At 44.7% G+C, this 27,161-nt stretch overlaps 1 protein-coding gene across 11 annotated transcripts in view; it reads left to right on the top strand.

Moving 5' to 3' along the window:
• The window catches only part of HIVEP1 (HIVEP zinc finger 1), a 130,556-nt gene extending 118,815 nt beyond the window's left edge, over window positions 1-11,741 (top strand). For 9 of the 11 annotated variants that reach the window (XM_074543633.1, XM_074543571.1, XM_074543583.1 and 6 more), the window contains one exon: window positions 224-1,943. In XM_074543633.1, coding sequence (XP_074399734.1) covers window positions 224-1,369 — 1,146 coding nt within the window. In that variant the 3' untranslated portion in view covers window positions 1,370-1,943. Of the gene's footprint in view, window positions 1-223; window positions 1,944-4,117; window positions 6,756-8,712 lie in introns of those variants that run through there. The other 2 variants (XR_012580900.1, XM_074543640.1) reach the window with 2 other exon arrangements.
• The last annotated feature ends 15,420 nt before the right edge of the window (window positions 11,742-27,161 follow it).

Below are 27,161 nucleotides of genomic sequence, written 5' to 3'. Positions count from 1 at the left end.
AATTAGGAAAGGAAAATGCAATTAGTGGGTGAGGAAGCAGGTGGAAAAAGAAAGGAAGGAAATCAGTTCATTGTTTAAGCTGAGCACTATATACTATGAACCATTTTGTTGTTGTTCTTTCTGAAAAGGGGGCATGGGAAGCACTCCCAGCTCCCTCGTGTTTTCATGTCGCTGAAAGGCATGGTGGCTGCCACATTAATGCTCGTGTGTTGTTCTCTCCCAGAGCACGCCCTCCATCAGCTCCCCGTCCTCGCTGGCAGACCACGGCATGCCGACACCGACAGCGCCGTCACCCTACAGCGAAATCCCGGAGGAGAAGCCGGCTGCCGAGGCGAGAGCTCCCCAGACTCACCTCTTCAGCCACCTGCCCCTGCACTCGCAGCGGCAAGCCAAGGCTCCCTACGGCATGGTGCCCGTCGGGGGCATCCAGGTGGTCCCTGCCGGCCTGGCCACCTACTCCACCTTCGTTCCCATCCAGGCGGGGCCGGTGCAGCTCACTATCCCAGCCGTGAGCGTGATTCACAGAACTACCAGCGCCCTTGGCGAGACAGGCGGCACGGCCCCCGGCACCACCGCGAATCCCGTGGGAGTCGCTGAGGTGAACAGTGTGGTGCCATGTATTCCCATCGGCCAGGTGAGCGTGCCGGGCATTCAGGGGCTCGGCACGCCCAACCTGCAGCCTCTGCCGCCGCTGGGCATGGAGACAGTGAACATCCTGGGCCTGGCAAACACCAATATCGCCCCGCAGATGCGCCCCCCGGGAATCACCCTCAACGCCGTGGGCCTCCAGGTGCTGACGGCTGGTGCGGCCCCGCAGGGCACCAACCCCAGCCCGCAGGGACCCCTTCCCGGCCTGCAGATCCTGAACATCGCCCTGCCCACCCTCATCCCCTCCGTCAGCCCCGCCAGCGCCGAGGGGCACGCGGCCTCTGAGGCACCCACCGTGGGCTCCAAAGCCGGCGAGGTCCAGCTGGAGCCCGCTCCTGTCGGCTTCCCCACGGCCGAGGCCGGCCGGGATGCTTCTCCTCAGGCGGTGGCTGGTGGCCAGCGGTACGGCGGGAAGAGCCATCCCGAGCCCAACCCCGTGACCAACCCCGCTGGTCCCGGGAAAGCTGATCCTGAAAAGACTGACCTCGCCAACCCCAGCAAGCCAAAGCGTGACCTCCCTGCCCTCCAGGTGAAGAGGGCTGCCCCGGCAGAGCCCCGCTCCAAGGCGAATCCCAACACGTTAAGCAAGTCTCCAGTCCACCGAACTGTCACCCCGGACAGACAGGTACCCAGGCTGGCCACCCCGCCCCAGCGGCAAAACACGGTGCAGTTTAGTGATGGCAGCAGTGACGATGAGGATAGACTTGTAATAGCAACCTAGTTTTTGTTTTTCATTGTGTTTTTATTTTTAGAGTTTTTTGGGTTTTTTTTATAACACTTGCAGGTTTCTTTGCAAACCTTCCTTTCCTTAAAGCACATTTTTCTGACACAAACCCATTACTAATCTTCGTGCAATCATGAACTCTTGACCAATAATTGTTGTTTCTTGTCAGCTGCAGCCATTTTTGTACATGTTGTATAGACGATTGTGCCTTTTGGAGTTTTATGTTTAGAAACCTGTACAGATTGTTGAATATATATATATAAAATATATATATATAAAATATGTATATTAAAACCAGGTAGTTGCTTGTGTTTAGTAAGTAAACATCCTATGTCAGATAAATAAAGGATTAAATTATATGTTGCACTGTTAAATGTAAATTTTTATGGCTGTGGGACAAAGTTTCTGTGTACAGATCTAGTATGTAAAACTCCATATTTATTGTATCCATATTAGTCTTGGAAAAGGGTCTGTCCATCTTTCTTGTGTAAGACGGTAGCTTTACACTTCAAAGAGAAATACAGTATCTGTGTTACAAAATATTACAGTAAAATTTTGTTTACTGACTTTACCATTGCTTATGTTGTGCCTTCTTGATGCAGTCCAGTAGCTAGAGAGGCGCTTGACTCGTTCCTTTCAGTGCCCTTCCGTGCCCTTCCAGCTGGTTCAGCTTGAAAGGATCTGGTGTTGGGTAAAAGCCCCTGAAGTTTCACCTGCCATGGGAGAGAGAGTAACTCATTGGGCTTTACTTGGAGTAAAAATCTTCCATTTAAAACACCTGGCAATTGCAGAGTGGGGAGGGAGTCCCTCAGCTTTCTGTAGAGCGAGCACCCATCCACCTTGTGTTTCTTTCCTAACTAGAATTTGAAGACTTGCCTGAGGACAAATCACAAAAGGGTCACAATGAAATATTTTTTTATTTGTAATCTTGAACTATAAAACCACTTTTTACTGATATTAAAATGTTGTTACACAAGAAAGGAATCATTCTTTGTGTGTTAATTGCAAAATCCGCCATACAGTTGCTGAAAATGCCACTACTGTAATGAGGGCTTGGCATAACCGATTGCCATCAACCTCTCAGGAGACTGTGTTTCAGGAGATCTTCATTTACAGGTAGACAAAGCCATTTTCTCCCTAAATACAAGTCTGTCTTACTCATGCAGGGAAAGAAGAAGGGACTAGAGGTTTTACACATACAGTTAATGTGCTGTTTTAGCAACAAACCTGTCATACTGGGCATACAAAACATGGATGGATCCCAGAATAATGAAATTTAATACTCCTCTGTTTGCGCGTAGTGAAAACAATGTTAAATTATCTCTGAAGTGTTTGGGCGTTCCAACAATGGCAGGAGACACGTCTGACAAGTTACAGGGCTACACATTTCTAGAAGTTTCAGATTGACTTGGGATTCATGCTACAGTTTTTAAGTACAGTTGGTTTCCTGCGGTGTCCTTTTATCACATTGTTACAGAAGTTTTTATAGCCCCTTTAATAACCAAATTCCAGTAGGAAACTGGAAGGTGTAAATTAAAAGCACAATCACCTTTTTGGAATTAACAAGGATGAACACATATAAAACAACTGGAAGAAAAGGACAGGAAGCAAATCTGGAAAAAAAAAAAAAAGGGAGCGACTTTGAATGTGAGCTGGGCCGCATTGTTCACAGATTAACTCCTGTATCCATCTCAAGGAGCTAATTCATACCTTGCACTGCTCATATTCAAAAGTAGCAGTACCCTATATTCATTTTTAACTTTACACCAGCTTTTGTACAGTACTCACATTGTACTCATTACATTATTCCATTACGGCGTGTTGTAAAACTGTAGGCGAAGTTGAACGAGCTTTATTAACTTCCAGAAAGAGCACTTAGGTAGCAGAAAGCCATTTCTATTACTCGTGATTATCAGGCAATTGTACTAATCTAGCCATTAGGAGCACACACGCTGGAAAGGGGAAATTACTCCTGTCTCTGACAGGGCTGTGCAGAGCCTTGCTGAGGGCCCCAGCCCCCGAACCACCAAGCACTCTCAACTCACATTGAGCCTGATGAGAGTTAAGAGTCCTCAGCTCCCCGCAGCTCCGGACTTCAGATTTGTGAGTGTCTTATGTGCCCCTGTGTGGAATGTCACTGTGCATTTCTATGTTCTTTTCATAAGTGTAGTAGTGGTGTCAACGTGTCTTGTACCATTATCGTTTTTACCTATGTGAAATTACCCCAACCAGCCAAAGCTAGAACCAAAACATTGCCGTGTTACATGTGCTTTAAGAGCCTGAAGCTTTTTCCAGTACAGTCAGGTGACAGTTTGTAGTTAATGAACTCAAGAAATTTTGCATTAGCTTTAGCTCCTTTGAAATGGTCACCTACCAGCAAAGTAGAACTATTGTAATTAATTTGAGCATATTTGTCTAAAGCATGAGCAAAAAAAGATGACAGAATCAGATAGCTTTACAGCAAAGTAAAACTATCCCCAAAATTTTGAATGCCATCACAACTTATTACCATTTTCCTGAGTTTTAGAAGGCAGCAGTGGGTAAGGAATTGCTGTTGCACATGCCCCTGAGTCTTGATTTTACTAAACTCTAGAGATTTACTGTATACACATCTTAAATATGTACTTGATGAGCAATTGGTGGTGTGCTCATATTCTGCTCAGGATTAATTCCAGGAAGTCTCCAATTTAATGGAAAATTCAGCCTGGTGAATCAGGTGATCTGCATCTGTCTTTTCTGTTCTAGGTGTTTTGAAGATGCCAAGGACAAGAGATGGAAGCATATCTTGAAGAGTAAGAATGACATGACAACAGATATCTCATAAAGAGGAATATTCAGATGTGTCACTTGGTAAGTTCATTTTAGGACAACAGGGAGAAAGGACCAAGAGAGTAGGCACTGATTGAGCCTTGAGATGGAGAAGAACTGCCAGAAGATGGGAGTTGCTTCTGAGGATATAAAGCTGCAGGTCAAGAGATCTGAGGACAAATACTGAATCATCACTTACCCAGGCAAAGCAGATTAGCCACATTTGAAGCAGGAGCTCTACTAGTAGCAGGTAGTTGCAGATATATCTAATGTTCACGTCAAGGCTGTAGGAAATCACAGTTTTGAGAAGACTGTGGTCCTGAAAATTACACTCTTTCCCTTCCCTCTAGGGTGTTTCCAAATGGATATTCTTTAGTTGCCTCCACAGCTTGTGCAACAAGAAGAAACAAATTTGGAGTGACCAGACCTGAGAGAACATTAAACTCTGTACATCCCGTCTGTTAGTGCCTGGAACCAACATCTATAAATATGTCAGCACACACAGGTGTCCTGCATGAGTACGAGCCTGTGACTGCTGCATTAACAATTACGTTTTCATTCTGAATTAATTCCTTTTGTTTTAAGTTGTGTTGTAACTTTTATTGTCTTGTCCAGAGTCATCAGTGATGGGGGAATCACATTCGCCTTATCCCAAGGATCCTTCTGTTCAAAGCAGTAGCAAACATCTCAGAAACCTCCAATGCAGTATTAGGCTGCTCTTCAGATGGTGTGAATTATCACAGCTGAATTGGAATAAATAACACTGGCCTGTTTACTCAGGGATCTCTGTCGGACACCCTCTGGCAAATCCAGCACAGCTGTTTAAACATCAAAGGGCCAGAACAAGTTTTGCCCCTCAGTGTACCCAGGCACACTCTGGCATCTTCTCACAACCTATTCCCAGCAGGAGGGTGCAAGCAGGTGCCAGCTAAAGGCTGGCTACAAATACAGCCAGAGTACAGACACTCAGCTTCTGTGGGATCTGTGCAGATGCTTCCCTGGGATCTGCCAAAAGCCCTCACTAGGAAAAGAATTGGTGGCCAGTGGCCTGTAGCTCTTTCATCTTAGACCTTACTTGGTTTCTCTTTGCAATACATGATGTTTGCTGGTGACGTGGGTACATGGTTTTGGAGGCAGCATGTCCATATAATAACAATAATCATGGGTTTGGAACATGAACTTTATTAAATGTGCCTGTGTTCCCATTGGGGCTTTAATAAGCTACAGCATGGCCTACCTGTCATTTCTTGGGTCAAAAACTAAACCAGAAACAGATATGGACAATATACCTCAGATCTCTTGACCTGTAGCATTGCATCTCCAGATGCAACTCCCAGCTTCTGGACCCCAGCTGAAATAAAGCACTTTGTAGGTGCAGGAATGCTCTGCCCTGCTTTGGTTAATGCTGCTGTACCACCTTTGTCCCTTTCTTTCTCAAGTAATTTGCTGAGCTTCAGGTTGCTGTAAATTATGCCCTGAGGCTTGAGCAGCCCACAGTTGGTCCATATCAGCCAGTCCCCTGCCAGAAAGTCTGACAGCAGTGTTTTGCATACAAATTCAAGTGCCCATCACATGCATTTCATCTCAGACAACCCACATAGGCTGAACACAATATGGCCCACCTCAAAGCCAGAGATGTACCATGAAACAGACATCCCATGCCTTACACTTGGCTAAACATTCTGTATGGCTTCTTAACAGATTTTTTCTTGCCTTGAGTTTACTGACATGTGGTTAAACAGAATATAAAATTAATTTGTCACTATATAACTTACTCCAGAAGTCCTCATTTTTTGCAAAATAATCCTCACTAAGCTTTCATAAACACTGTAGTTTAAACCTGTAAACTGCCCTTCAAACATGTGTTTAACACTGGGACAGTTTCATCAAAACAAAATTAAAAATCCTCAGTTTTAGCATGAGTGACTTGCCAAGAGCCATGGAAACCAAACAATCCACAAGTGAGAGTGCTCACTCAAGATACCTTCAGCTGGCTTATCTGATGGGCCACTGCTTCATTGCTTTGGAAAGATCCTCTCAGACCAGTATGACCATCTCCTCCTTTCCTTGCTTTCCTGGTTATTCATGGGAGCAGAAAGTGCCTCCTGTCTTAGATGACTTCTGGCCAGTCTCTAGTTGTGAATGTTACATTATGGATGACTAAAAAAAACATGGCTAGAATTGTCTTCCCATGTCTTAGGGAAATTTCTGTTTCCTGTAAGGAGCCTCAGTACCTACAGATGTCATTTTAAATGATACCTAAAACACCAAAGACTTAACACCATTTCTGGCTTAAATCTTTGAGGATAAGACCCCTGTCTTAATTCTAGACACTGGACTGCTGATTCTGTTACTGACTTAGGATGAAAACAAGCTACTTTAAAGTACTTCAAATTGATTATTAGGCAATTTTATATGGAATGTTCATGGGTGGATGAGCATACAGCAATAAGGGTGTAACAGCCTGTAATTCATTGATTTGATGTTCATGTTTTGTTCCAGGAATGTTAAATCAGGAAAGAAAAAAAAAAAAAAAAAAAAGTGGTTGCTGCCATTTATGTTTGTCTGTACATTTCTCCTCTTTATACTGAACAGACTACTCACAGTGTTAGGAGGTGACTGGTGGTTTTCAGATATTCCATGAGATCTAAGGAAACCATGCTAGCTGAAAGATGGCAAGGCTTTACATTCCGATGGTTCAGTCATGGAAACAAAACTTGGAGTTCTAAGATGAGTCAATTAGCTAGGCATGCTTAGTTTTCTTTGGTAATTGTAGGCTTGTTTTCCCCAATAAGGTCAAATGTTAAGGCTTGTTTGGTTTTGTGGCTGTGCTCTTTAGTGTATTTGAAATCCATTACCATGCATGAGGCATTTGTGCTGGAAATGGGCCAACTGAAGGCTGTTTATAAAGTCAAATGCCCCCAGCATTTCCTCTTTTTGTTGAGTTCAGGCAGTTACAACATCCCTTTGGGCTTCAGAAGTTCCATTTGCAGGTCATTCAGGTCTGAGGTGTTTTGGTGTTGGTACCTAAGTACCTCAGGGCTGGATTCCTCCTTCAGAGAAAGAGAGCATGTGACACAGGTGACAGTTCCATTTCATATCATGAATAATAAGCTCTCCATTAAAATCACTGACTGCTAAGAGTCCTTTGCCATCCCATCATCTTCCTGCTCCAGATCCAGGTATGGAAGTGAGTTCAGAGCCCACTTGTTGGCACAGCTCTCCATCCCTGTTGCAGCCCCACTTTCATGAGGGATTTTTCACAGAGTGGCTGTGGAAGGCAAGAGCGATCCCTGGACACTCCCTGGACATGAACTTGCAGTGAGGGACACAGCATGGAGGGAGCATCACTGAGAACATCCACCCACCTCCCAGGAGCACCAGGACATCGTGCACCTGTAGGGATTTTGCTCAGTGCTGGGCCTCGTGCAGGAGCAGACTTTGCAAAAGGAGTTTGCCTCATTGCAGGAGGGTTGAAATAGATGACCTTTGAAAAGTCCCTTTCAACTCAAACATGATTCTGTGAACAGGACCTACCCAGACCTGAAGCACTTGAGTGGAAAGCCATTATCTTGTGACTTAACCCTTCCCATCCCTTATGATCAAGGCAAATCAAGTCAAAATGAAGAATTAAAAGGAATATTTTGACAGAAATTTTTGATTAATCAGAAAGAATTTTGACAAGAAGCCAAAATTCCCTGTTTGAACAGAACATTACTACATCCCCTGATTCTGCTAATGCTCAAACATTCCCCAGCCTGAGCAGCTGCCCTTCTGGCACCCAGCTGTCCTGCACAGGATCTAACAAAGTAGTATCCTTCAGGAACACTGTGTCCAGAGTGATCACACCCTTTGTACAACCCAACCACAAGGGTTTCATCCTGAACACATGAGCATGAGGAGGAGAAGATGGTGCTGCCCATTTCTTCTGCCAACACCGCAGTGGTGGCACTCTCTGCCACCAAGAGGTGACAGGCAAGATGCAGTGACTGTCCTCTAGTGCAGCACCAGCTCCCTCCTCGTCAGCCAGGGATTACACAGCAAGGGAGGTTGATGTCCCTCAGGTCCCTGGATGAAAGGACAGCTCTGTTAATTACACCTCCCTCCCTGTGCTCTGGCCAGGCCAGCTGCAGGCACTCGCTGGCTGAAAGGAGCCAGGGGAGAAGAAAGAGGAAAAGATAAACCAAGCTGCAAGACAGAGCAAGCCAGGGAGAGCATGGCATTGTAACCAGGCTGTTGGGCTGTCTGGGCACAGGAAGGCAGCTCTTGTATTTCAGACCTGTTACCCAGTGTTAGGTGTGTCCCTGGTTTGCAAAAACAGTCTAGGTGCCAGAACAGAAGCAAGTGTTGAAACAGTGCCTCTTTGCAAAATAGAAACCATGTTTTCATCTGGACACCAGACAGTTTTGCTCCACCAAAAAATCAAGTGGGTGGTTCAGAAACCATTTTTGACACTTAGAGGTTTAAATTGTGTTTCTCTCTTTGTTTATTCCCACACCTATAATGATCTGTGATGCTTTTCTTATTTACAGTGTTTCAGAGCAAGAGCTCACACATCTAATGCTGATTAATGCTGCTGGACTGAGCAACTGGCTCCCCTGTGGATATCCTGTTTTCCTGTGAATCATCACTCTTTCTTGAGACATCCTCCAACTCAGATCAAAGGTCCCGAATGTATTAGATATGAAGACATCAGACAGCTCTAACAGATTAGAAAAGACACACACAAAGAAATGTGTCCCAGCTTCTCCCTCCTGTCCTGCTGAAAACTGGCACAATGAACATAATCCTAAGCTCTTGTCATAAAAAGTAGAAAGACAAAAAAGAAGAAAAATGGAGAGAGACTTTGGGAATGTAGTTTACCCAAAGATTTCTGCAATTTGCCCTTTCTAGGTATTTGCACTTTTGTATTTACTTCATTCTTCCTTACAGTTGGGAATTTCTCAGGCCAGATTCTCGTCTGATGGAAAATGACACCCAAGAGCTTCAGCAAGACCTGCCCCAACTGTGTCAGCAGAGGACTTGGGACTATCCATTTAAGCACTGAGCCTTGCCTACAAACACAAATATTAAAGGAACATGAACACCTGTGGTCTGTTTTTTTTCAAGTTTATGTAGTCTGCTGCATCTTCCGTGGTTTTATTCAATTTTCCATATAGCTACATGAACAACTGAAAGGGTCCTGTGCCAGTGAGATGAAAACTTGAGGTCATGAGGTCAAACTAGATTATCTTAATAGTCTCTTCTCCCCTTGCAATCTTTGCACACAGGTTTTATCTGATGAAGGAGTTAAAGTCTTTATTTCAGCAACGTTTGATCTTGAAGATTACACAAATAATTAGTCTTTTAAGCTTCTGAGCTTTTTTTAAAATAGAATTTTAAACTCTCCTTTTAATGGATGCCTTTTAATCCTTATGTTTAAGTGTAAAAGCCATGCTTGATCTAAGAGGACAGACAATGTGCTTGGATAGTCAGAAGGCCATTTTTATGGGAATGTTTGAAGAATGCATTGTGTTTTTCAAGAAGCTCTTCCTCCAATCAGTGGAAAGAGCTGACTGAGGGACCAGAGGACAGTCTTTCATTGTCATGAAGCTCCTATCAAAAAAGATAGGACATGCTGCTCTTACATCTTAGAGTGGACTGTGCCAGGTTTTTTTTTTTTTTTTTGTCCTAGACTTCTAACTCTTCTTGTATCCCTCTGCACTTGGAAGGGAAAAGAAACCCTTTTAACCTTATGCACTGTGACTACTCATTTGAAAGCAGTGGAGGAAAGAATACCCAGCAGGAGCACACTCTGCAAATACTCAGCAAAATCATTGGATCTGCATATTTTTAATCAATGAGGTCTTGGCAAAATAAAGGGTGGTAATTTTTATCCAGACTGTAGTTTGTCCAAGTCCCTGGGTGGGGTTAAGCTGTTTATGTTTTCTTTGAGGAAAAATGTCCTCAAGGTCCGGTGCTGAGTCGTTCTTTGCCTCCAAAAAAACCCCAATGTGGGAGTGCTGGCATATGGCAGGGCTGTGAGAGGCATGTGAGCTGAGCCCAGAGTTTGCCCCTGATGCAGCTCAGGCAGCCATCAGGGCCACTGCAACCACCCAAAGGAGCTGGGACTGGGTTTGAAGGAATTAGAGCCAAATGACATGAAAAATATTAACCTTCTGCATAGAAACAGAAACCTCACTGCCCATTCCTGAGGACAAATGGATAATCTTTTTTATTTTCAGTAGCAGTGGAATTACTGTTGTTTTCATGACCTTCTCCTTTTAATTGGACCCATGTATTGCAACACATATGTATTTAGAAATGCACTGGAAATAGTGATGGATAACATTGTTTTCCAACATTTGAAAGAGGAGGGGGGCAATTGTTGGTATGTCCAGTCTGGGAAGCAGTAGGAATACCACAGCACATGCTTGAGACTTTGCTAGGCATGTAGGACATTGAACCAGATGCTTCACCTCCCCCGCATTCCTCCCTGCCAGTTCAGCTGGGGCAGGGATGAGGGAGCTGGGGCCTGCTGCCTTTTTACCCAGCGCTGCCTTGTTCCTCAAAAGGGCTCAGCCTCTTACCTCCTCCTGCTGGGGACCATCTACTGAGCACACCTCATGTTCTGTACGTGCACGGTAACGCAGTTTTGTCAGGCCCAGCAAATCATGCCATGCCTTGGGTTGGAATGGGTTGTACTGCACTAAATAGTTTATTTAGTTGCTGTTTTGGACTTTAGAGGCCATCTCATTCCAACCCCTCTGCCATGTGCAGGGCTGCCCCCCTTGTGGGATACTGACCAGACAATAAAGCTGTTGGACTAATGATGATGCCAAGCCATCACTTCCCAGGGGGGAAGTGGAGCTGGAGGTTGTGTGTGTCTCACCAGCAATTCTCTTGTGACTTTCTGGCCTAGCATAAAAAAAGAGAGTTCTCTGAGAAGGGGTTGGAATTTGATGCTTGGGAAGGTGATGGGAAATACTTTTCAAATATTTGTTTGGGCCGGGAAATTAGGACAAAGAAGCCAAAGCCTGGCCTCAGCATTGTCACAAGCACTTCCTACTGCCTTTGGGAAGGCCAGGATTTCACTCATGGATTTTTAACGCTGGCACAGAGACAGAGTCTTACAACAGAGTGTGGGCATTTCTGGCTCTGTGGGGATTGCTGTTAATGACACTGGAAAGTGATTTTTTTTCTACTTTTTTTTAACCTGGCATTGCTCCTTCAAGCAAATTAAAGTCTGATAGGTTCACATTTCTATGTGTCATTTACCCAGACACCTACTGCAGGGCCTAAAGCTTGTGGCTGCTGGAGAGATTAAATCCTACTAATGCGCTTTTCCTAACACACTGAGGGAATCTGGAGTCTCTCCTTTTGAAGCTGACTTGCTATTTTGACTAATTGCTTCTGGTAACAGTTAATAGCATTTTGCAAAGGCACTTCATCTGCTGACAGCAGATTGATGTAAGGAAGGGACACAGTTCACATTTCCAAAGGGAGCATTGGGAAACCCATTACCAGCTTCATTAATCTGTTAATAATAAAATTAAAGTACAAATAAAATGTGACAAATTGAGTTCTGTTGTGAAAGTCACTTTAACAGAAGGCTCTGAATAAAGGTCAAAACAGACTCTGATTTCTGCTGTGTTCTAACAGTAGAATCAGAGGAGAGCATTGTAGAAACACTGTAATTAATCTGGCAATACCATAATTGTCCCCAAACGATAGAGAGTTTGAGGAGTGATTTTTTTTCCCCTTTTTCCTTGAGAACATTTACAAAACCTAGAACATAAAGCTCTGTCACACAACATTTAAGTGCTAATCCAATTTCACAGGAAGCTTTCCACAATGTAGGAATGGTAGATAGGCTTGTTCTCACTGCTTGCCTCCTTGTGGCTGCTGCATCAGTCAGAACTCAAGTTTACCCAGCACAAGGGCAAAAGAGAGAAGAAAAGCCCTGGGGGTGTAGATCTTCTAACAGCTGTCAAAGAAATGAGCCTGACACTGGGCACTGGCTTCACCAGAGTCAATCAACCAGATCAGACATCCCTTTTCTGGCAAGGATGGCACTGGCTTGCCAAACTTGTTTAAAATTAAAATGGATTTACTTTTACGGTAATCCCCCAAACCTATTGATCCTCCCTGCATCAGCCTTCCTAGCCACATTCAGGTTAGCAGGATATCTTAATCTAGACTCTATTCTTAAATAATCCTCCTGCTAGGACCTTCAGCTAAAACTGCAGAAAAAAACCTGCTAAGAATGAGACTGATTCATCTCTCCAAGGCACAGTGTGAATGGGTCCCATTGAAAAAGATCAAATTTATCAAATTCCTTATTACTGTTGAGCAATTGCCCCAGAGGGAGTCAGTCAGTCACAGAGCATAATTTGGAGCCACAGCTGCAGTGAATGGAGAGTTCCTGCAGCCTGGCAGAGCAGCCTCTGCTGGGAGCACCTGAACCAAAGGCATGCTATTAAAGAACCCAGCCAGGCAAGCAAATACATAAACACGTTAATGTGAAGTGTTTGAGGGGAATGGCTCATTAAGTCAGGCAGAATAACAATGCAGAAAACTAATAGCTCTATTTTAAAAATCGGCAGGAGGAAAAGGAGAAAGTTGTCCTTTTGTTCTATGTGAGCCAAAAGGAGTCTGTAGAGCCTCCTCTTCTCCAGTCATTTCAGGGATAATCCAGACACTGAAGAGACCAGATTTCCAGTTTGAGAAGCACCATATGGAGTCAGCTATATCAGGAAGGATGCAAGGGGAGGGGGAGGATAAAGAATAAGGGAAGGAGAACACCATTGTTACCTGGTCTCATGGAAGATGGGAACAGCTAGGTGAGGAATTGCCCCAGAGCTGATGGGTTGAGGGTCTAGGTGAGGCAAGAAGCCTGGAGCAGATGCCCATCAGTGTGAAAACACTCACAGATTGGAAATGGGGTATAAACTGGGCTTAGCAGCCAGAAATCTGTGTGGGTTGTGAGAGAAGCTCTTAAGGAGAGAGGCAGGCTATGGAAGGGGGAGAGGGCAGCAAGAAAGCTGCTGCCTCTGAGTAGGTGAATTTTTCATTGGCACAGTGGCCTCGCAGAGGAAGGAGCAGGACTGGGGCTCACATGAGCAGATCTTTCTGCCACAATGTGTAGCAAGAATTACTCTTGTGCTCAGACTGATTTTAGACTGCTTTAGACTCAGACTTCTTGCTTTACACTCAGTCTCATATTTAATATCTATTTGTGATAAACATCAAGTCAGACCTCTAATTCTTGTGGTAGTGATTTGAGCACTAGAAGTGCATCAATCCAGTTCAGCTTGGGTTCATAGAGAGCTAAGTCATCTGTGCACGGGGCAAGATTTTGGGAAAAGCAATGATGGGCAGGCCCAGGATTGCAGCTGCTTTGGGATGTGAAAGTAACCTGCCTTGAATCTTCTTTGTCAAGGACTGTCTCCAGCTAAGAGAGTACCATTTCCTACTTCCTTGTTCCCATTTCCCATCAATTTCCCTATAATTTCAAAGTGGATCTTTCTCAGTCAGTGTTTGTATAAGGCGAGGAAGACAAGCTCTGGTATCTCTCCACTTGCTTTTCTCTCTTCTGTTCAGCAGAAATTTGTGCATTCTTGACCCAGTGTGAGCCTGAGGGATATGCTCACAACAACTGTAAAAGAACATCCCCAGGTCTGTTTGATACCCACCAAACTCCTGAGTGTCCCTCCAAGTCTTTGCTGACCACATCTGCTGCACCACAAGGAAGACAGCTTTGTATTGCTGTTGGTTATGTATGGAATCCTGCAGCTGCCTGCTGTAAAAGCAATCATGCCTCAGGCTTTTCTTTCTGTATAATATGTGTTTCTCTCATAATTGCTTTCATTTTTTCCTTTCCCAAGAGTTCTGCCTTGTAAAAAATTAGAGAGAGCAACCCTATGAAGAGAATTAATATCAAATACGGAAGACCTAATGCCTGAATGCCCAAACACAGCTCCAGTAGTCCAGTCAGTCATTATAACTCTGGGATCAGCATGTGCTCTAAGTCATCCCAACTCTGCAATTTAATTCTTCAAAGGCACATGGCAAAAACATGGCCCTGCTGGCCAAGCACCAAGAGCCTCAGCTGAGATAAACATCCATGTGTCTATCTGTTGTGCCAGGGTCATCTGTAGGAGCAACCATCACAAAAATTGCCATACAGTCTAAATGGCTGCTGTCTCTCCTTCAAGAGGCTCTCTTTAAGCTCTTCAGGGCTTCTCACACTAAAGTAAAAGAGCAGGTAATAGGAAATAAATCAGCTTTTAGCAACAAAATAGCAGCCTCCTCATGATTAGAGAGAAGTATAAGTGATGGTTGCTTGGAAAACCCAGCTATTAAATCTCAAACAAGGGTGGGGTCTTTTTCTCTTTTTTTCTTTTTTTTTTCTTTTTTTTCTTTTTTTCCCTTTTTTTTGTTTTTCTTTTTCTTTTTTTAGGGAGGGGCAGAGGAAAAAATTATTCAATCTGGCAAAGAATAAAGAAGCAGCGAAGACGTGAAGCTAGAACTTAAGTGAGACACGTGACTTGTTACAAAGATAGAAGACAAATGAGGATACATAGCCAGTATGAGTTTAATATGGGATGTTCCCCATTCCTTTCAGTCTTATGTCAATATTTGGATAACTTTCTCCACAGCTCAATCACAAATTCTGATCTGACACAGAATTTATTGAATGAGCCTCTTTGGCTCCCATTAAACAGAAGATAGAGCAGAGTCCTAATGCTCCCCATGGCTGTAAAATTTATAGACATATGAATTTATGGGAAGGAAGTTTGCTTTTAAGATCCCAGTGTCTGGCTGGTTGCCTGGTGTGAGGGAAGGACGAATCTACCTGCAGGGATATGTGCTGGACACTGAGCCATGCCTGCCCTCCAGGCACTCAGTGCCACCAATATCCTCAGTTTAGAGCTGGATCCAACTGAGTATTTTCAACACATTTTCTACGAGTTACATCCTAAAGTCCTATGCTGAAACCTGCCATGATTTATGTGCTTGACCCGCTGCAAGCAGTATAAAATGGACTGGGGGAATGGTTACCACATCAATCCTAAAGCCAGGTGTATATGAAGTCCAAGGGGCAACTCATTCCTACTGAACTAAAATTCTGCAGAGTTGAGTGTGTGTTTGAAGGTTCAGGGTCCAGAAGGTTCAGAACAGGTACAGGTGAGAAAATATTGTGCTGTTTTGCAGGCCTGAGCATTGTGGTCTCCTAATCAGTTTAAGAACATAGATTATGTCTTGGTTGTGGATGCATGAGGAAAGATCTGTAATCAGAAAAGATACTGATAACTGATGGATGGGGTTTCCTCTTCCTTCTGGAAGGCAGCATCTCCCAGGCTTGGCAGGTCAAGCTCCCAATGCAGCAACACCAAGCTCTCAGCAGGGGCACGGGGACACTCCTGCAAGGAAGGGACTGCCAGTGGCAGGCAGAGCCCTGAAATGCCTGTGTCCTTGTGCTTGGAAGAAAGAAGGTGTCATCAGTCAGGAGTGTACCAGAGGATGGGAAGAAAGGTAGGGTTGGGTCAAGAGCCTGGGGATCAGCAATGTTGGACATTTCAGAGCAGAGGAAATAAAGCCCTCACATGTTGGGGGCAACAGGACTTCATGACTTGTCTCCTCTCTGCAAGCCAGTTCACACCAGGGACAGACGTGTGTGTTTATCTGCAGGTCTCTGCCTCAGCTGTCTCCCTCTAAGGAGAAAGGAAGGCAGAAAGGCCAGCAGGTTACAGGTGCCTTGGCAGCCCCAGCAGCAGGAAACACACAGCTGGGATACAGCCATCAGGTCTTCATCAGGACCATGGGACTCCCACCTGTGGGATTCTCTTTCCCCCTACCTCCCATCTCCTCTTACACTTGCCAATTTTAATTTCCTTTTAGCTCTAAGAGTCTCTTTGCTCCTGACATTTCCTCATGTCTTCCTCAAGTAAACCATTATTTATGATATTAAATATATTCACTGTGCATTGGTATTAAGCAATTGCTTTTAAAAGATAATCTTCCCCTTTCTGTTATTACCCCTTTATTTCCACTGCTCCTTTTCTTGGTGAGTTATATGTGGAAGAAATTACTGCTATTTTGTCTTGAGGTTTCCCTAAGGAATCTTGTCAAAATGAACAGTCCTTTTACTAAGCTTTCCTATACAGATTGAGCGGAAATAAAATGAAAATAATTAAATGGCTCCTGAAAGAATCCAGTGCCTAAAACCCTAGGGAAAAATAATGGTTCCATCTACACCATAGTGAAAGGCTCTGCTAAAGCACAATGTTTATGTTCTGCAGAGGGTCTCACAGCATCATCCCCACCAGCAGCAGCTCCGAGAGCTTTCCAGGCGTGCAGTTAAGTGATGTGACTAAAAAGTGTCACCTGTTTGTTCTCACAGCCTCTCCCCACTGGGAGAAACCTGTGTGGTGGAGAGCCTTGTTTTGCAAGTACTTTACTTCTGTTTGAGTCATAATTTTATTACTGTTTTTAGTATACTTGTTATCATCTGTATCCATTAAAGAAGTTTAGTGGCACTCAGGGAGTGAGTGTGTCTCCTGGATGCCTTTTCTCCTGAGTGCTTTGTTCTTCAGTAGGAGACTGAGAAAAAAAATTAGTGATAGGAAAGTTTTTCTCAAGTTAGAAATAAGAGGATGAATTTCACACCAGTGATACATTTAATTTGTGCCTACAGATTGGCATGATGAAAAATGTCTTGGCTTATTTTGCTGTGCAAAAATATCCTGCATCCATGCAAAGCTGTAGTTGCCACAGCCCCAAGCATGGCTGTGGCATGAAAGCCCTGAAGTCCCTTTGTCTTTTTATACAAAGCCTATGAGGTTTCCTCAACTTTGGAATTTTCCCTTCTAGTTGGATCAAACAGTCCAAAGCTGTTCAGTTTTCTGGCTCATCTGTTCCCCCCGCTACTTCTCAGTGAGTGAGAATTAATGGGCTCAGTCCTGCAAGACACTGATCCTTCTGGCACCAGTTCAGCAAACCACTTATGCAAGGGTTTAAATTTTAACTGCCCATGAGCTGCTGGGGTTAATGGTGCTGTACCAGGGACTGCAGTGGGATCATCTTCCCTGACCCTGCAGCCTGACCTGCTGACATCCCTCTGGCTCCCACGCTGCCATAACTTGGGGGTGACCTCAGCACATGTTTGTTTATCCTGGAATTAAATGGGTATGTGGGGACTTTGCTGGATCTGCCTTGCACTGCCCAGCCCTTAAGTGCAGATATCCACAGAGCAGTCACAGGGGACAGCAGATGGGCTGGGATCAGCTCCATGATGCTGTCCAGTGGCAGCCAGCTACCCTGGCCATGAACTCCTCCAGGCACCCAGGGCATGGGCAACCTCTGGGAGGAGCACCCTCCTTCTCACTGTCCCACGACAGGTTGTGAGGGTGTTTTGCATTCCAAAGGGTTTCATAGTGAAAGGATGTGGCGTTGGCACTCAGGTTTGGGTACCCAGGTTTCTGGGGCCCGGGATCTCAGAGGTTTCCTGCAGTTGTAATGGGGAAAAGAGGAGGCCACCACGTCAAGCAATACCTGTGCATGAATTCGGGTTCTCACGAGTTCTTTGTTCCTTATAGAAACAACAACAGCAACAAAATTCATCTCAGGTATGATCACTCACAAAACTTATGAACCTTTGAAGGCAGCCAAAATTGACCCATCCTTTTTTCTTGAGAGGGGCAGGGGAAACAATCTCCACTGGTCCCAATTACTCTGTTCGCTGGAAAAAATATTCCCGTGTAATGACCTCAGCAGGGAGTGATCAGCTCCTTTTGTGTATTAAATTAAACCTCTGGGGGGACATTAGACCCTCTAATTCGTATTTCTCAGATGCAATTTAAGTCTTTCATCAAAAAATCTCATAATATCTGAGCACTGTGATACCCAGTAGATTCATTTTCATGTGGAGGATGAAAATAGCCAACAACATGTTAACAAATTCCATGGGGAGACTAATTGGAATGATATAAATAATCTAACATGGGCACAAATTTGAAAATATGCTTCTTTATGGATCACTGAGAACAAAAAGGCTGTTTTAAACATTTTCTTTATGTTAAGATAGAGGTGGGGAAAACCTCCCTAGCCTGCTTATTAAGAATGGAGTGCATGAGCAGTTTCCAAAGGTTAGAGCCCCAAAATGATGCATTGCTATTTCTTACTCAGAAAAAATTACATGTGCCAGGAAGAATGCTTGCATGAGTTGCCATCATTTCTGCTGCATTAAATTGACCGAGGAAATGACAGCTTTGCATGAGTAACAACTTTCACTTAGGGATAACTGCAGAGAAGAACACTGCTTCCTGTGCAAAGAGCTGATCCCGGATCAAACATCATGTTTTGAGGAGCACGTATACAATTTCCCAGGTCTGGAGTCTTTTCTGAGAAATGCCTGTGAGTGCAGGACAGCCCCAAGCCTCAAAATGCTTCCTCCACCTGCCTCCTGCGAGAGCACTGCTATGATAGAAAACATCAGCACAAATGGGCCTTAGACACAGTTCAGCCCCTGGACTGGGTGGCATTTTATGATGGGAAAAGCAGCATTCCTCCCCTTCCAGCTGGACACTTTATCTAACACCATTGCCTATGACAGCACACTGATGGGTGCAGGTCCCTGTGGCAGCTCACCTCCTGCGGAGAAGCAGAGCCTTTGGGAGGATTCTCAGCCACACTGAGAGCTCAGGGCAAGGGGGCTTCTGTGCAGCAAATGCAAAGCTACAGGATGATAGCCCAGGTCAAGGAGAGGGAGGATATGGCTGGGTATAAAAAGGGGCAGCTGAGAGAAGAGAAGAAAATACAACAAATTATTTATCAAATAAACAGATACTTTTGCAGTTCAAGTGACACTAAAATATCTAGAAGTCTCAGAGAAGAATAATGGTATTATCAGTGTATTAGGAACTTCAAATAATTTTAATTATGGTTTTAAGCATAAAACCTGCTTTAATAGTGTTCAGCATCTGTTGTTGAAACATTTTTCATTGAAACCCTTGGTTTTTGCATATGTCTACATATTTACTGCTATTAAAATAGCATATGAAAAGATGCTTATCAGCCCCATCCAAAACATATTTTCTGGCATACAAATGCTTTAATCTATTTTTGTATTTAATGATCTATAAATAAGCAAACTAAGTCAAATACTGCACATGCAAGCCATGCGTACATCAGGTACTAATTTTCAGCGTGTACTCAATTTGTCCAAAAAACCTGAGCAGAATAAGCCTCCTAAGCTCTGGTTAGTTCATTGGGCTGAGGCAGAGTAGAGTTACAGTGGCCTATGAAAAGCAGAACAGGACGTCAGGCCTATTTATGTCCTTTTCCTGGTGGATTTGTGAAGGATAGTTTGCGAGAAGATGTGGCTGGTGAATGATGCCACTGCACTGGAAAAATGACCTGGGGCAGGCACAGCTGTAGAGTGTGGGCTCAGCCTACAGGTTCATCCTGCTGGAAAAAGGCAAAAACCCCCAAAACCTGTGCTTTTCCAGAGACAGTCCAGACTGAGGAGACCTAACACATGCTGCCACAGCCCATGTGGTTAATCCTTTGAAGAGAGACCATGATTTATCATCACTCAGTACTAAACTCTTCATGCCTTGCAAGGTACTAAATGAAATTGTTTATTTAACCAAATCCTGTCAAATCACTTTATCCTGGGAAATCTGTCTGAAAAAGCACAGAAGAGCTGCAACAAGCATGTCCACTGGCATGGGAGGAGACAGCTCCCATTCACTCAGGCCAGAACACCTGAGAAAGACTGATAAAAAGTTCTTATTTTTGTCATTGCAAGGGCTATTAGCCATTTCCTTCTGCTCTGTTCTTCAGCCTATCTGCAGATACTTTAATGTTGAGTTTATGTGGCTCAGTTTATGCAGAGCTTATCAATAGCCTGTTCCTGCGGGAATTTCCACCACCAGCCTGCTCTGGGAGAGCACCAAGGAACAAGAAAGAGGTGAACTGCCAGAGAAAAAGACCCACGTGTTATACAGGAACTCCTTTGTAATAAAGAATATTAAAAGGATAAAAATCGATTCATAATGAATTCAGGAGGCTCTCTCTACATATTTTAACTGCCTGATATTATCTCATTCAAGAGACACTCCAGCCCCACTAGAACATGTTGTTACACAAGGAAAGCACTCCAGCATTGATTTTTCTCTTGCTGAGGATTATGAAGCAACGTGATTTAAGCAGCTCTACTTCTGAGAGTAATGGCCAGCCCCTGAAAGTTTTGCCAAGCACAGGAACTTTCTGGACAGAGGCAGTTTTGTATCAGTGTTTCTAATTACATTTGAAGACATGGATTGTCCATTAATATTTGACCTCTAATAATGTTTTTAAGAGGTGGCTCTATTGAAAAACAGTTATATCGTGAAGATATGTGCAGAAACTTAAATGAAATCAATATTTTTTTTAACTGTACAACACTTTCTCTTGAATGAGCAGGTCTGTTTTTAGCAGCAGGCCAGAGGGGCCCTCCCTGCACCACCAGTCGTGTCCTGAAGTCTTGTGAACCTGATATGGGAGTTGTGGTTATGAGCTGCAAGTGTCTAAGCTAAAATGCAAGTGGCTGCTGCCCTGGCTTGCATCTGAAGACACTGAAAGGATGTAATTGTGGTAGCTGTGAGGTGCAAGAGCTGCTGCAGGCTCCCCTCCACCTGCATGTACATCCCGTGGATTTCCTATCAGCAGGACTGAGCTGAACTTGCTCCAAGGCATCCAGCACCTGCCTGTTGTGCAACATTTCTTACTTAGGCAAGAGGGGGAACAAACCTTCCCTGCAGAGATCCCCGAGAGCAAAAATACAAACTGTAGCTGTTGGTGAGCGTTTAGTGCTGGAATCGTGAACGAATTTGCTTGGCCTTGCACTTCCCACTGCGGCAATCAGCAGCTGTTGCTGTTGGTGGTGGCTGCCAAACACAGCGCCCTTTTGGAGAGCAAAGAGCCTTGCAGGGCCCTCCTGGTGCTGGCACAGTTTGTAGCTCTCTCTCCAGGATCCCACCACTTGCCCCAGGCTGAGAAAACTGTGAGTTTCTTTGCTGTTTATCATCTACCTCCTCTTCCCACTAAACCCCCCAGCCTCTGAGCTGCCCAGATGTGCTGATATCATCCAGGGCCTTGCATAACTTTCCTCATGGGGAAGAAAAAAAAAATAAAAAATGCTGCAGTAGCAGTTCCCATGGAAATTTATTATTTTAATAAGATCCTCTGAAGCACTCAAAACCAAATAACAGCTGTTCAGAGACCAGTTGTTTCCCCTGACTTCACTGAATTTCTGGGTGAACATGGACTTATGGGACATAAATTTGAACGTTTCTAAAACCAAAGCTCAGAAAACTTTCAAACCAGAAACAATACATTGATGAAGCTCAAAACTGAATTTAGCATTCAAGTCCCTGTTTTCTTTTCCCTCTGGACAGGGGAGAAAAGATCCCTGGTTTATTGCTCTGTTACTAAAGGCACCAAAGAGCTTTAGATGTAACATAAGGCAATCTCTTGTGTTAGACTTAGGGCCAAATTGCAGGGGTACACCAGAGCTTGCATTAAGAAACCACACACACATATTCTCTTCCTCTACAGCCTCTGCAGACTCCACTGTGCTGCTTCTAACTTACACCAGCACAGGAGAATGGGAAACCAGTCCCAGTAAGGCAGGAAGGAGTGCAGGGTGACGACAGGAATCTGCAAACCTTGCGTGTTTGGGAGGGAGGGATGTAAGGGTCCTCCATGACAGGAACTAATGATCATAAAAGAGATTGAAAATGAAATAAAGGATGTATTTTCTTCACAGGAAATACAAGTGAGCCACAGCAACTGGCTGTGAGATGCTGTGAACAATAAGGCTCATCTGTTTTCTGAAAACTGGGTAACTCAGTGGAATAGGAATCCATGGAGAGCTACTACATTCAAAAGCACCACCTCTGGCTCAGGACATCTTCTGTGACTCATGGGGGTGACTCACATTATTTCCTTCTCCATTCTCCTGCTCCTTCCTAGGAATCTGCCTTGGACTGATGTTGGTGGCTCTTGGTCTGACACAGCACAGGTGCCCATGCACATGGAAAGGGATTGTGGCAGCATGACATCCTTCCCATGGCAAGGCATGCAGAATGCAGAAGGGATTTGAATGGATGCACAAGGATTTGAAGGGGATGCAGAGTAACACCTGGGCCCTGGATGAGGGTGAGCAAGGTGAGACAACTCCTAGGAGAAGGAATTGACTCAAAATACTACCTGGTTTTTTGGTTTTCCAACCATTGGTTCACAAAAACTCTCCAGGATTCCACTGAAGACCCTTGTGGCAGCTCAGCCGTTCTTGAGTTTTCACTTTAAAGACTTGCCAAAATTTCAGTGGTTTGGATTTGTTGGGGTTTTTTAAAATACAAACAGTGCTCAGGATTATATTTACCATGCTTACTTTAACAGTATTTGGTGCAGAGGCTGGTTTTTTCCATACACAGATGCCCCTTAAGAATCAGACAATTTATGCTATTGCCTGAAAAAAGCAAAAAGCATCCTGTCTTTGGACATTTTTGTCAAGATTTCTCCATGTTGTTCTTTCTTTTGTTTTTCAATTAAACATGAAACATGGCATCATGACAGGTGAAAAAAGGTTGCTTCCTTTATCTTGTACATTCAAATAGAATTTATTCCCTTTGTATCACACATGATTAAGCCCAAAACCTTGGTCTTACAGCAGGTCTGCAGTATAATGCCTATAGATCGATGCCATCATCCTTCACAGGTGTGCAAAGGAGTTTGAGAATTCCTAGTTCCCAACAGTTACTTCCTTTGCTCACATGGAAAATGAGTGTAAACTGTTCAGAAACTGTGACCCTGGCAGAGTTTGTAGAAGGAAAGTGAAGAAACTTGCTAGGCTGTGTGGGGAAATATCCACACCTTTTCAAGCCTGGCAGGGCTGTCCTTGTGCAGAGGTGTGGGATGAGCTACTGAGATAGCTCTGCTCCTCTCTGATCCCTTGGGTGAATGTCCCTGGATTGGGCTGGACCAGGCATTGCTGCCCTCCTCCTCTGCATTTGGCTCTGCAGCATCAGACACTGACAGCAGCTGCTGTCCTCAGCTTTCCAACTTCCCTTCTGTGCATTCCCTCTCCAATAAACTCCCCCTGGAAGAGAAGGGGAGAAAGCTGAGTCCCAAAAATGCTGCCTTTTCTTATCCAGAGCCAAGGAAACACCTGCATATTTTGCCACCTAGTAGCCAGCCTACCATGGGCTCACTCGGTTTTGTACAAGGCAATCATGAGTGATGAGGGAAAAGGACTTTTCCAATTCCAACATGCTTAAGCATCTTTCTTGAGAGAAAATCTCAAGTGTATACATAATTTTAAAGGCAATGTTAATTCCCATGGGTCTCAGATACCAATAATCCTTGCAGGGCACTGCACAATTTTCTCAGCAGTTCCTGCATTTCCTCTACACACAAGTTTGAAGATGAACAGCAGAAGGAAGTGTCTTGACCTGTCAGCCTAAAGACCTAAGCCCACAAGAATAACTATGGACTGATTATCCTCTCCTGCACCAGTGTGAAATGCTTTTAAAGAGCCACTTGTGATTCTCTTATTTCAGCCACTGATGGCAGAGGAAGCCAAGGAGACAGCAGGACAAGGCTGGAGACAGAGTGTCTTATCCATCTGAGGGAAAAAACACCCCAGGCCCCCATTCTCTGGCTAAAGCTGACTGAACCTCCCTATGGAGGTACCATTAGCTGGGTTGCTTCTTTCAGAGTCTCAAAACAATGTGAGCTGAATCTGGGCCTGTAAAAGACACTCCCACACACCTTTTAGTGACCATGTGTGCAGTAGCTTTAGGGGGTTCTGCACATCCCCCACATTCCAGGTCCTTAAAATATTTCACCTCAGCAATGTGACCAGCTCTGCAGCCCTCTGCTCCCAGAGCTCTCTCCAGCTTTCTTCTTTTCCTCCCTTTCCCATCCACACCACGACTATATCTGGCCTCACTTACCAGCTGTAATTTTCTTTTCTTTTCCACGGGCTTGTTTTCTTCCTCTTTTAGAACTGCATAACCCTTTGGGCCTGACAATTGGAATGAGGGACAAAGAGGTTAAAATAAGGGAAAAGAAGTCAGAGATATGCCTTTTTATTTCTCTTAAAAGCCAGACTTTTGGTTTAGTCCAGAAAAACCTGGAAATCTAACACCCTTGTCCAGCAGCACTCTTAAATAAGCACAGCCACAGGTACAGTCCAGTGGGAGGAAGGAGCCAGAGCTGCCTCCAGCTAATTACCCAGCCCACTAGGAAAGCTGCAACAAGCTCCTAAAACATGTCCAAGGAGAAAAACAACAAAAGGAAATCTGGTGGGGTTGAGAGCTGACAGCAGCAGGGAAGGAATAGGTTATTTCAGGAGGATTAAAAGGTCAAAGGACTCAGCGTGGAGAAGCCAAACCAAATCCACCCAAAGCTGTTAGTATGGGATCATCTGAAAAACAAATCCAGGGGCTAATCCCTCAGCCTGCCCAGGAGAGCAGAGCATGTCAAAGATGTACCCCCTCCTCCAGTGAGGCACGTCCTGCTTCTGGCTTCATCTGTGGGTGTCCATCCCTCTGTGACACCACCTCAGCCCTTGTCCCAGCTTTGCTCACTCCTTACATGCCAGCAAATGGAAACCTGTAGGGACAAGCAGTAAGCCCAAGGGTGAATTCTTTGTCCCTATATTAAATACAGGCACTGTCACTCCACTCAAAAGGATGGTGCATCAGGGAAGAAAATAGCAAGACTTCCAAGGCAGCTCCCGTATGCCCAATTAAGAATTTGTTCTGCTTCCTGGCTGCATAGTGCATTTTGAAGAGTTGTGTGACCCCCCTCACCAAGGCTGTGAACCTCCCTGGTGAATGTCCTTCACCTCAAAGATATAAAGAGAAACACCAAGAACCACATCTAACAAATTCAGTGGGGCTTTTCAATTCCAATCGTTAGTACTGCCCTCACACAATATTGCCCTTAATAATGTCCTAGGCAAGGGTGGGAGACAGCTCTGTACCCTCCATGGCCTTCTTTGCTCCACAGGTGTCTCTTATAGTTGCTCCTGCCAAACACACCACACTTTTCACACTGCTCAGGTTAGCAAAATAGGCTGCAGAGCAGAAAACAAACAGGCACCTGCTCCTGCTGATGACCCATGAGCACTTCATTTTTCTCTTCTAAAACTTCAGTCAGAAGGGTATAGACTTGGTTACATTTCCTTACAGACACAAATTCTCTAGAACACAGGGCACCAAAAAAGCAAAACAACCCATGGTTTTCAGCATCCTCAAAGCGAAACAACTTGTGGTTTTCTTTGGGATGCAGCTTTGAGAGAAGGTGTCTCAGTTGTGAGAAATAGGGCCAGGAGACCAGCTTCTTTAAAAAGGCCTTTATTAAAGACAGCTCTGGGTGGGGAACCCAAGGGGTACAGCTTTGTCTCTCAGCAGAGCTTGGGCTTCCGTCCTCACGAGAGTCCTTAGGAAGGCAATATTGGCTCGTAGTCCAGGGGTATCCTCCAAGCTGGGTACTATCCACTTAGGGTGACAGGATGGGATCCGGCTCTGGTCAAGAGTGGGTGACTTAGTGTGGCTCTGGTGGGTTAAAATCAAAGTTTGTGTGCTGGTTTGTTGTTTTGAGAGGGTGCATATAGTTCCCACAGCCTCTCATTTGAATTCAGTCCGGGTGCAAGTCCTCCTGGGAGCAGGGGAGCAGGGGAAGTGGTTCCCGAATGGAACAAATGGAATGGATACAAATCTGGGGTGAGACAGAAAGGCGTACAAATACAGAGTATGACCGGGAGAGATACAAATACAAGGTAAAATAGTAACATCTAACAGCGGCAACTAAAGGCAAGTCTTAGAATTCTAACCTTCCAGGTTTAACAACAGACTAACACGGGGTACAAATACAGAGTATGAAGAGGAGAGATAAAAATACAGGGTAAAATAGCAACATTTAACAACGGCAACTGAAGGCAAGTCCTAGAACTCTAACATTCACTGTTTAACAACAGACCAACACTTCAAATTAAGACCTTATCAACTTCATTAACATCAACTACCAATTACTACTCTGAAAAAGAGCTCTCATCTTCAGGATTTCATTCCTCACATCAGTCAAGTCTGGCTGCAGCCTGTACATGAGGCATTCCTATTTGCTGTGCAGGGATCCCCCCAGCTCTAACTGAGTCTCCCTCTCTCAGAGACAGGGCCCTGCTCTGCTGCCTGTGCCGCACTAGGAGGGCACCGATGTGTGATGGGAGCAGCGAGAGGCATCCCTGTCTGAGCACAGCCCAGCCCAGGCCGCTGCTCCCGCTCCCGGCGCCAGGCCGCGGATCCAGGCCCCACCTGGCGGCACCGGGGCTGTGCAAGGCCGGAGAGGCGAGCGCGGCCAGCCCCGGCTCCTTCCCGCAGCGATAACAGTGCAGAACGACGCCTGTCACTGCAGTTAAGAGCGCCAGCATTCCCATTTTCCTGTTCCTTATTTTATCAAAGCAAGTTGATTCGTTTGAACAATAAATGCGAGCCCGGAAGTCCTCAGGGATAGAAAGCCGTGGGCAAAAGTTCTGGGAGGGGAAATTCAGCCCACAGCAAAAAAGAATCCAGTGGGACAGTTTAATTGGGGTATCTCCATAATCCATGCAAGATGTGCTCAGTTCAACCAGCAACTTGTTTTAGGCACTTATTTGGTGAAAGTCTCAGCCTCAATTTTTAGCTAATAAACAAAAGCAGACTTCAGTAATTGCTTGTTGTGGTCATCCACAGCTTTAAAGTCTTGAATAGCTAAGCAGCCTCTCCAGGACAGAACAGACTAGGATTTTGTCACTACTCAGGGAAAATCTATTTCTCTTTTCTCCTCCAAGGTCACTTCTTTTGGGAACTTGATACTGAGTTGGATTATTGATTCCCGGCACTGAACCACCTGGGCTCATCTCCTTGCATTCAGATTACCTCTCCAGAACCTGGTGAAATAATGCTTT

This window comes from Zonotrichia albicollis, chromosome 1 (assembly GCF_047830755.1).
Source record: "Zonotrichia albicollis isolate bZonAlb1 chromosome 1, bZonAlb1.hap1, whole genome shotgun sequence".
Taxonomy (NCBI): domain Eukaryota; kingdom Metazoa; phylum Chordata; class Aves; order Passeriformes; family Passerellidae; genus Zonotrichia; species Zonotrichia albicollis.
Note: the sequence above shows the minus strand (reverse complement) of the source record. Positions and strands in the feature narration are given on the sequence as shown.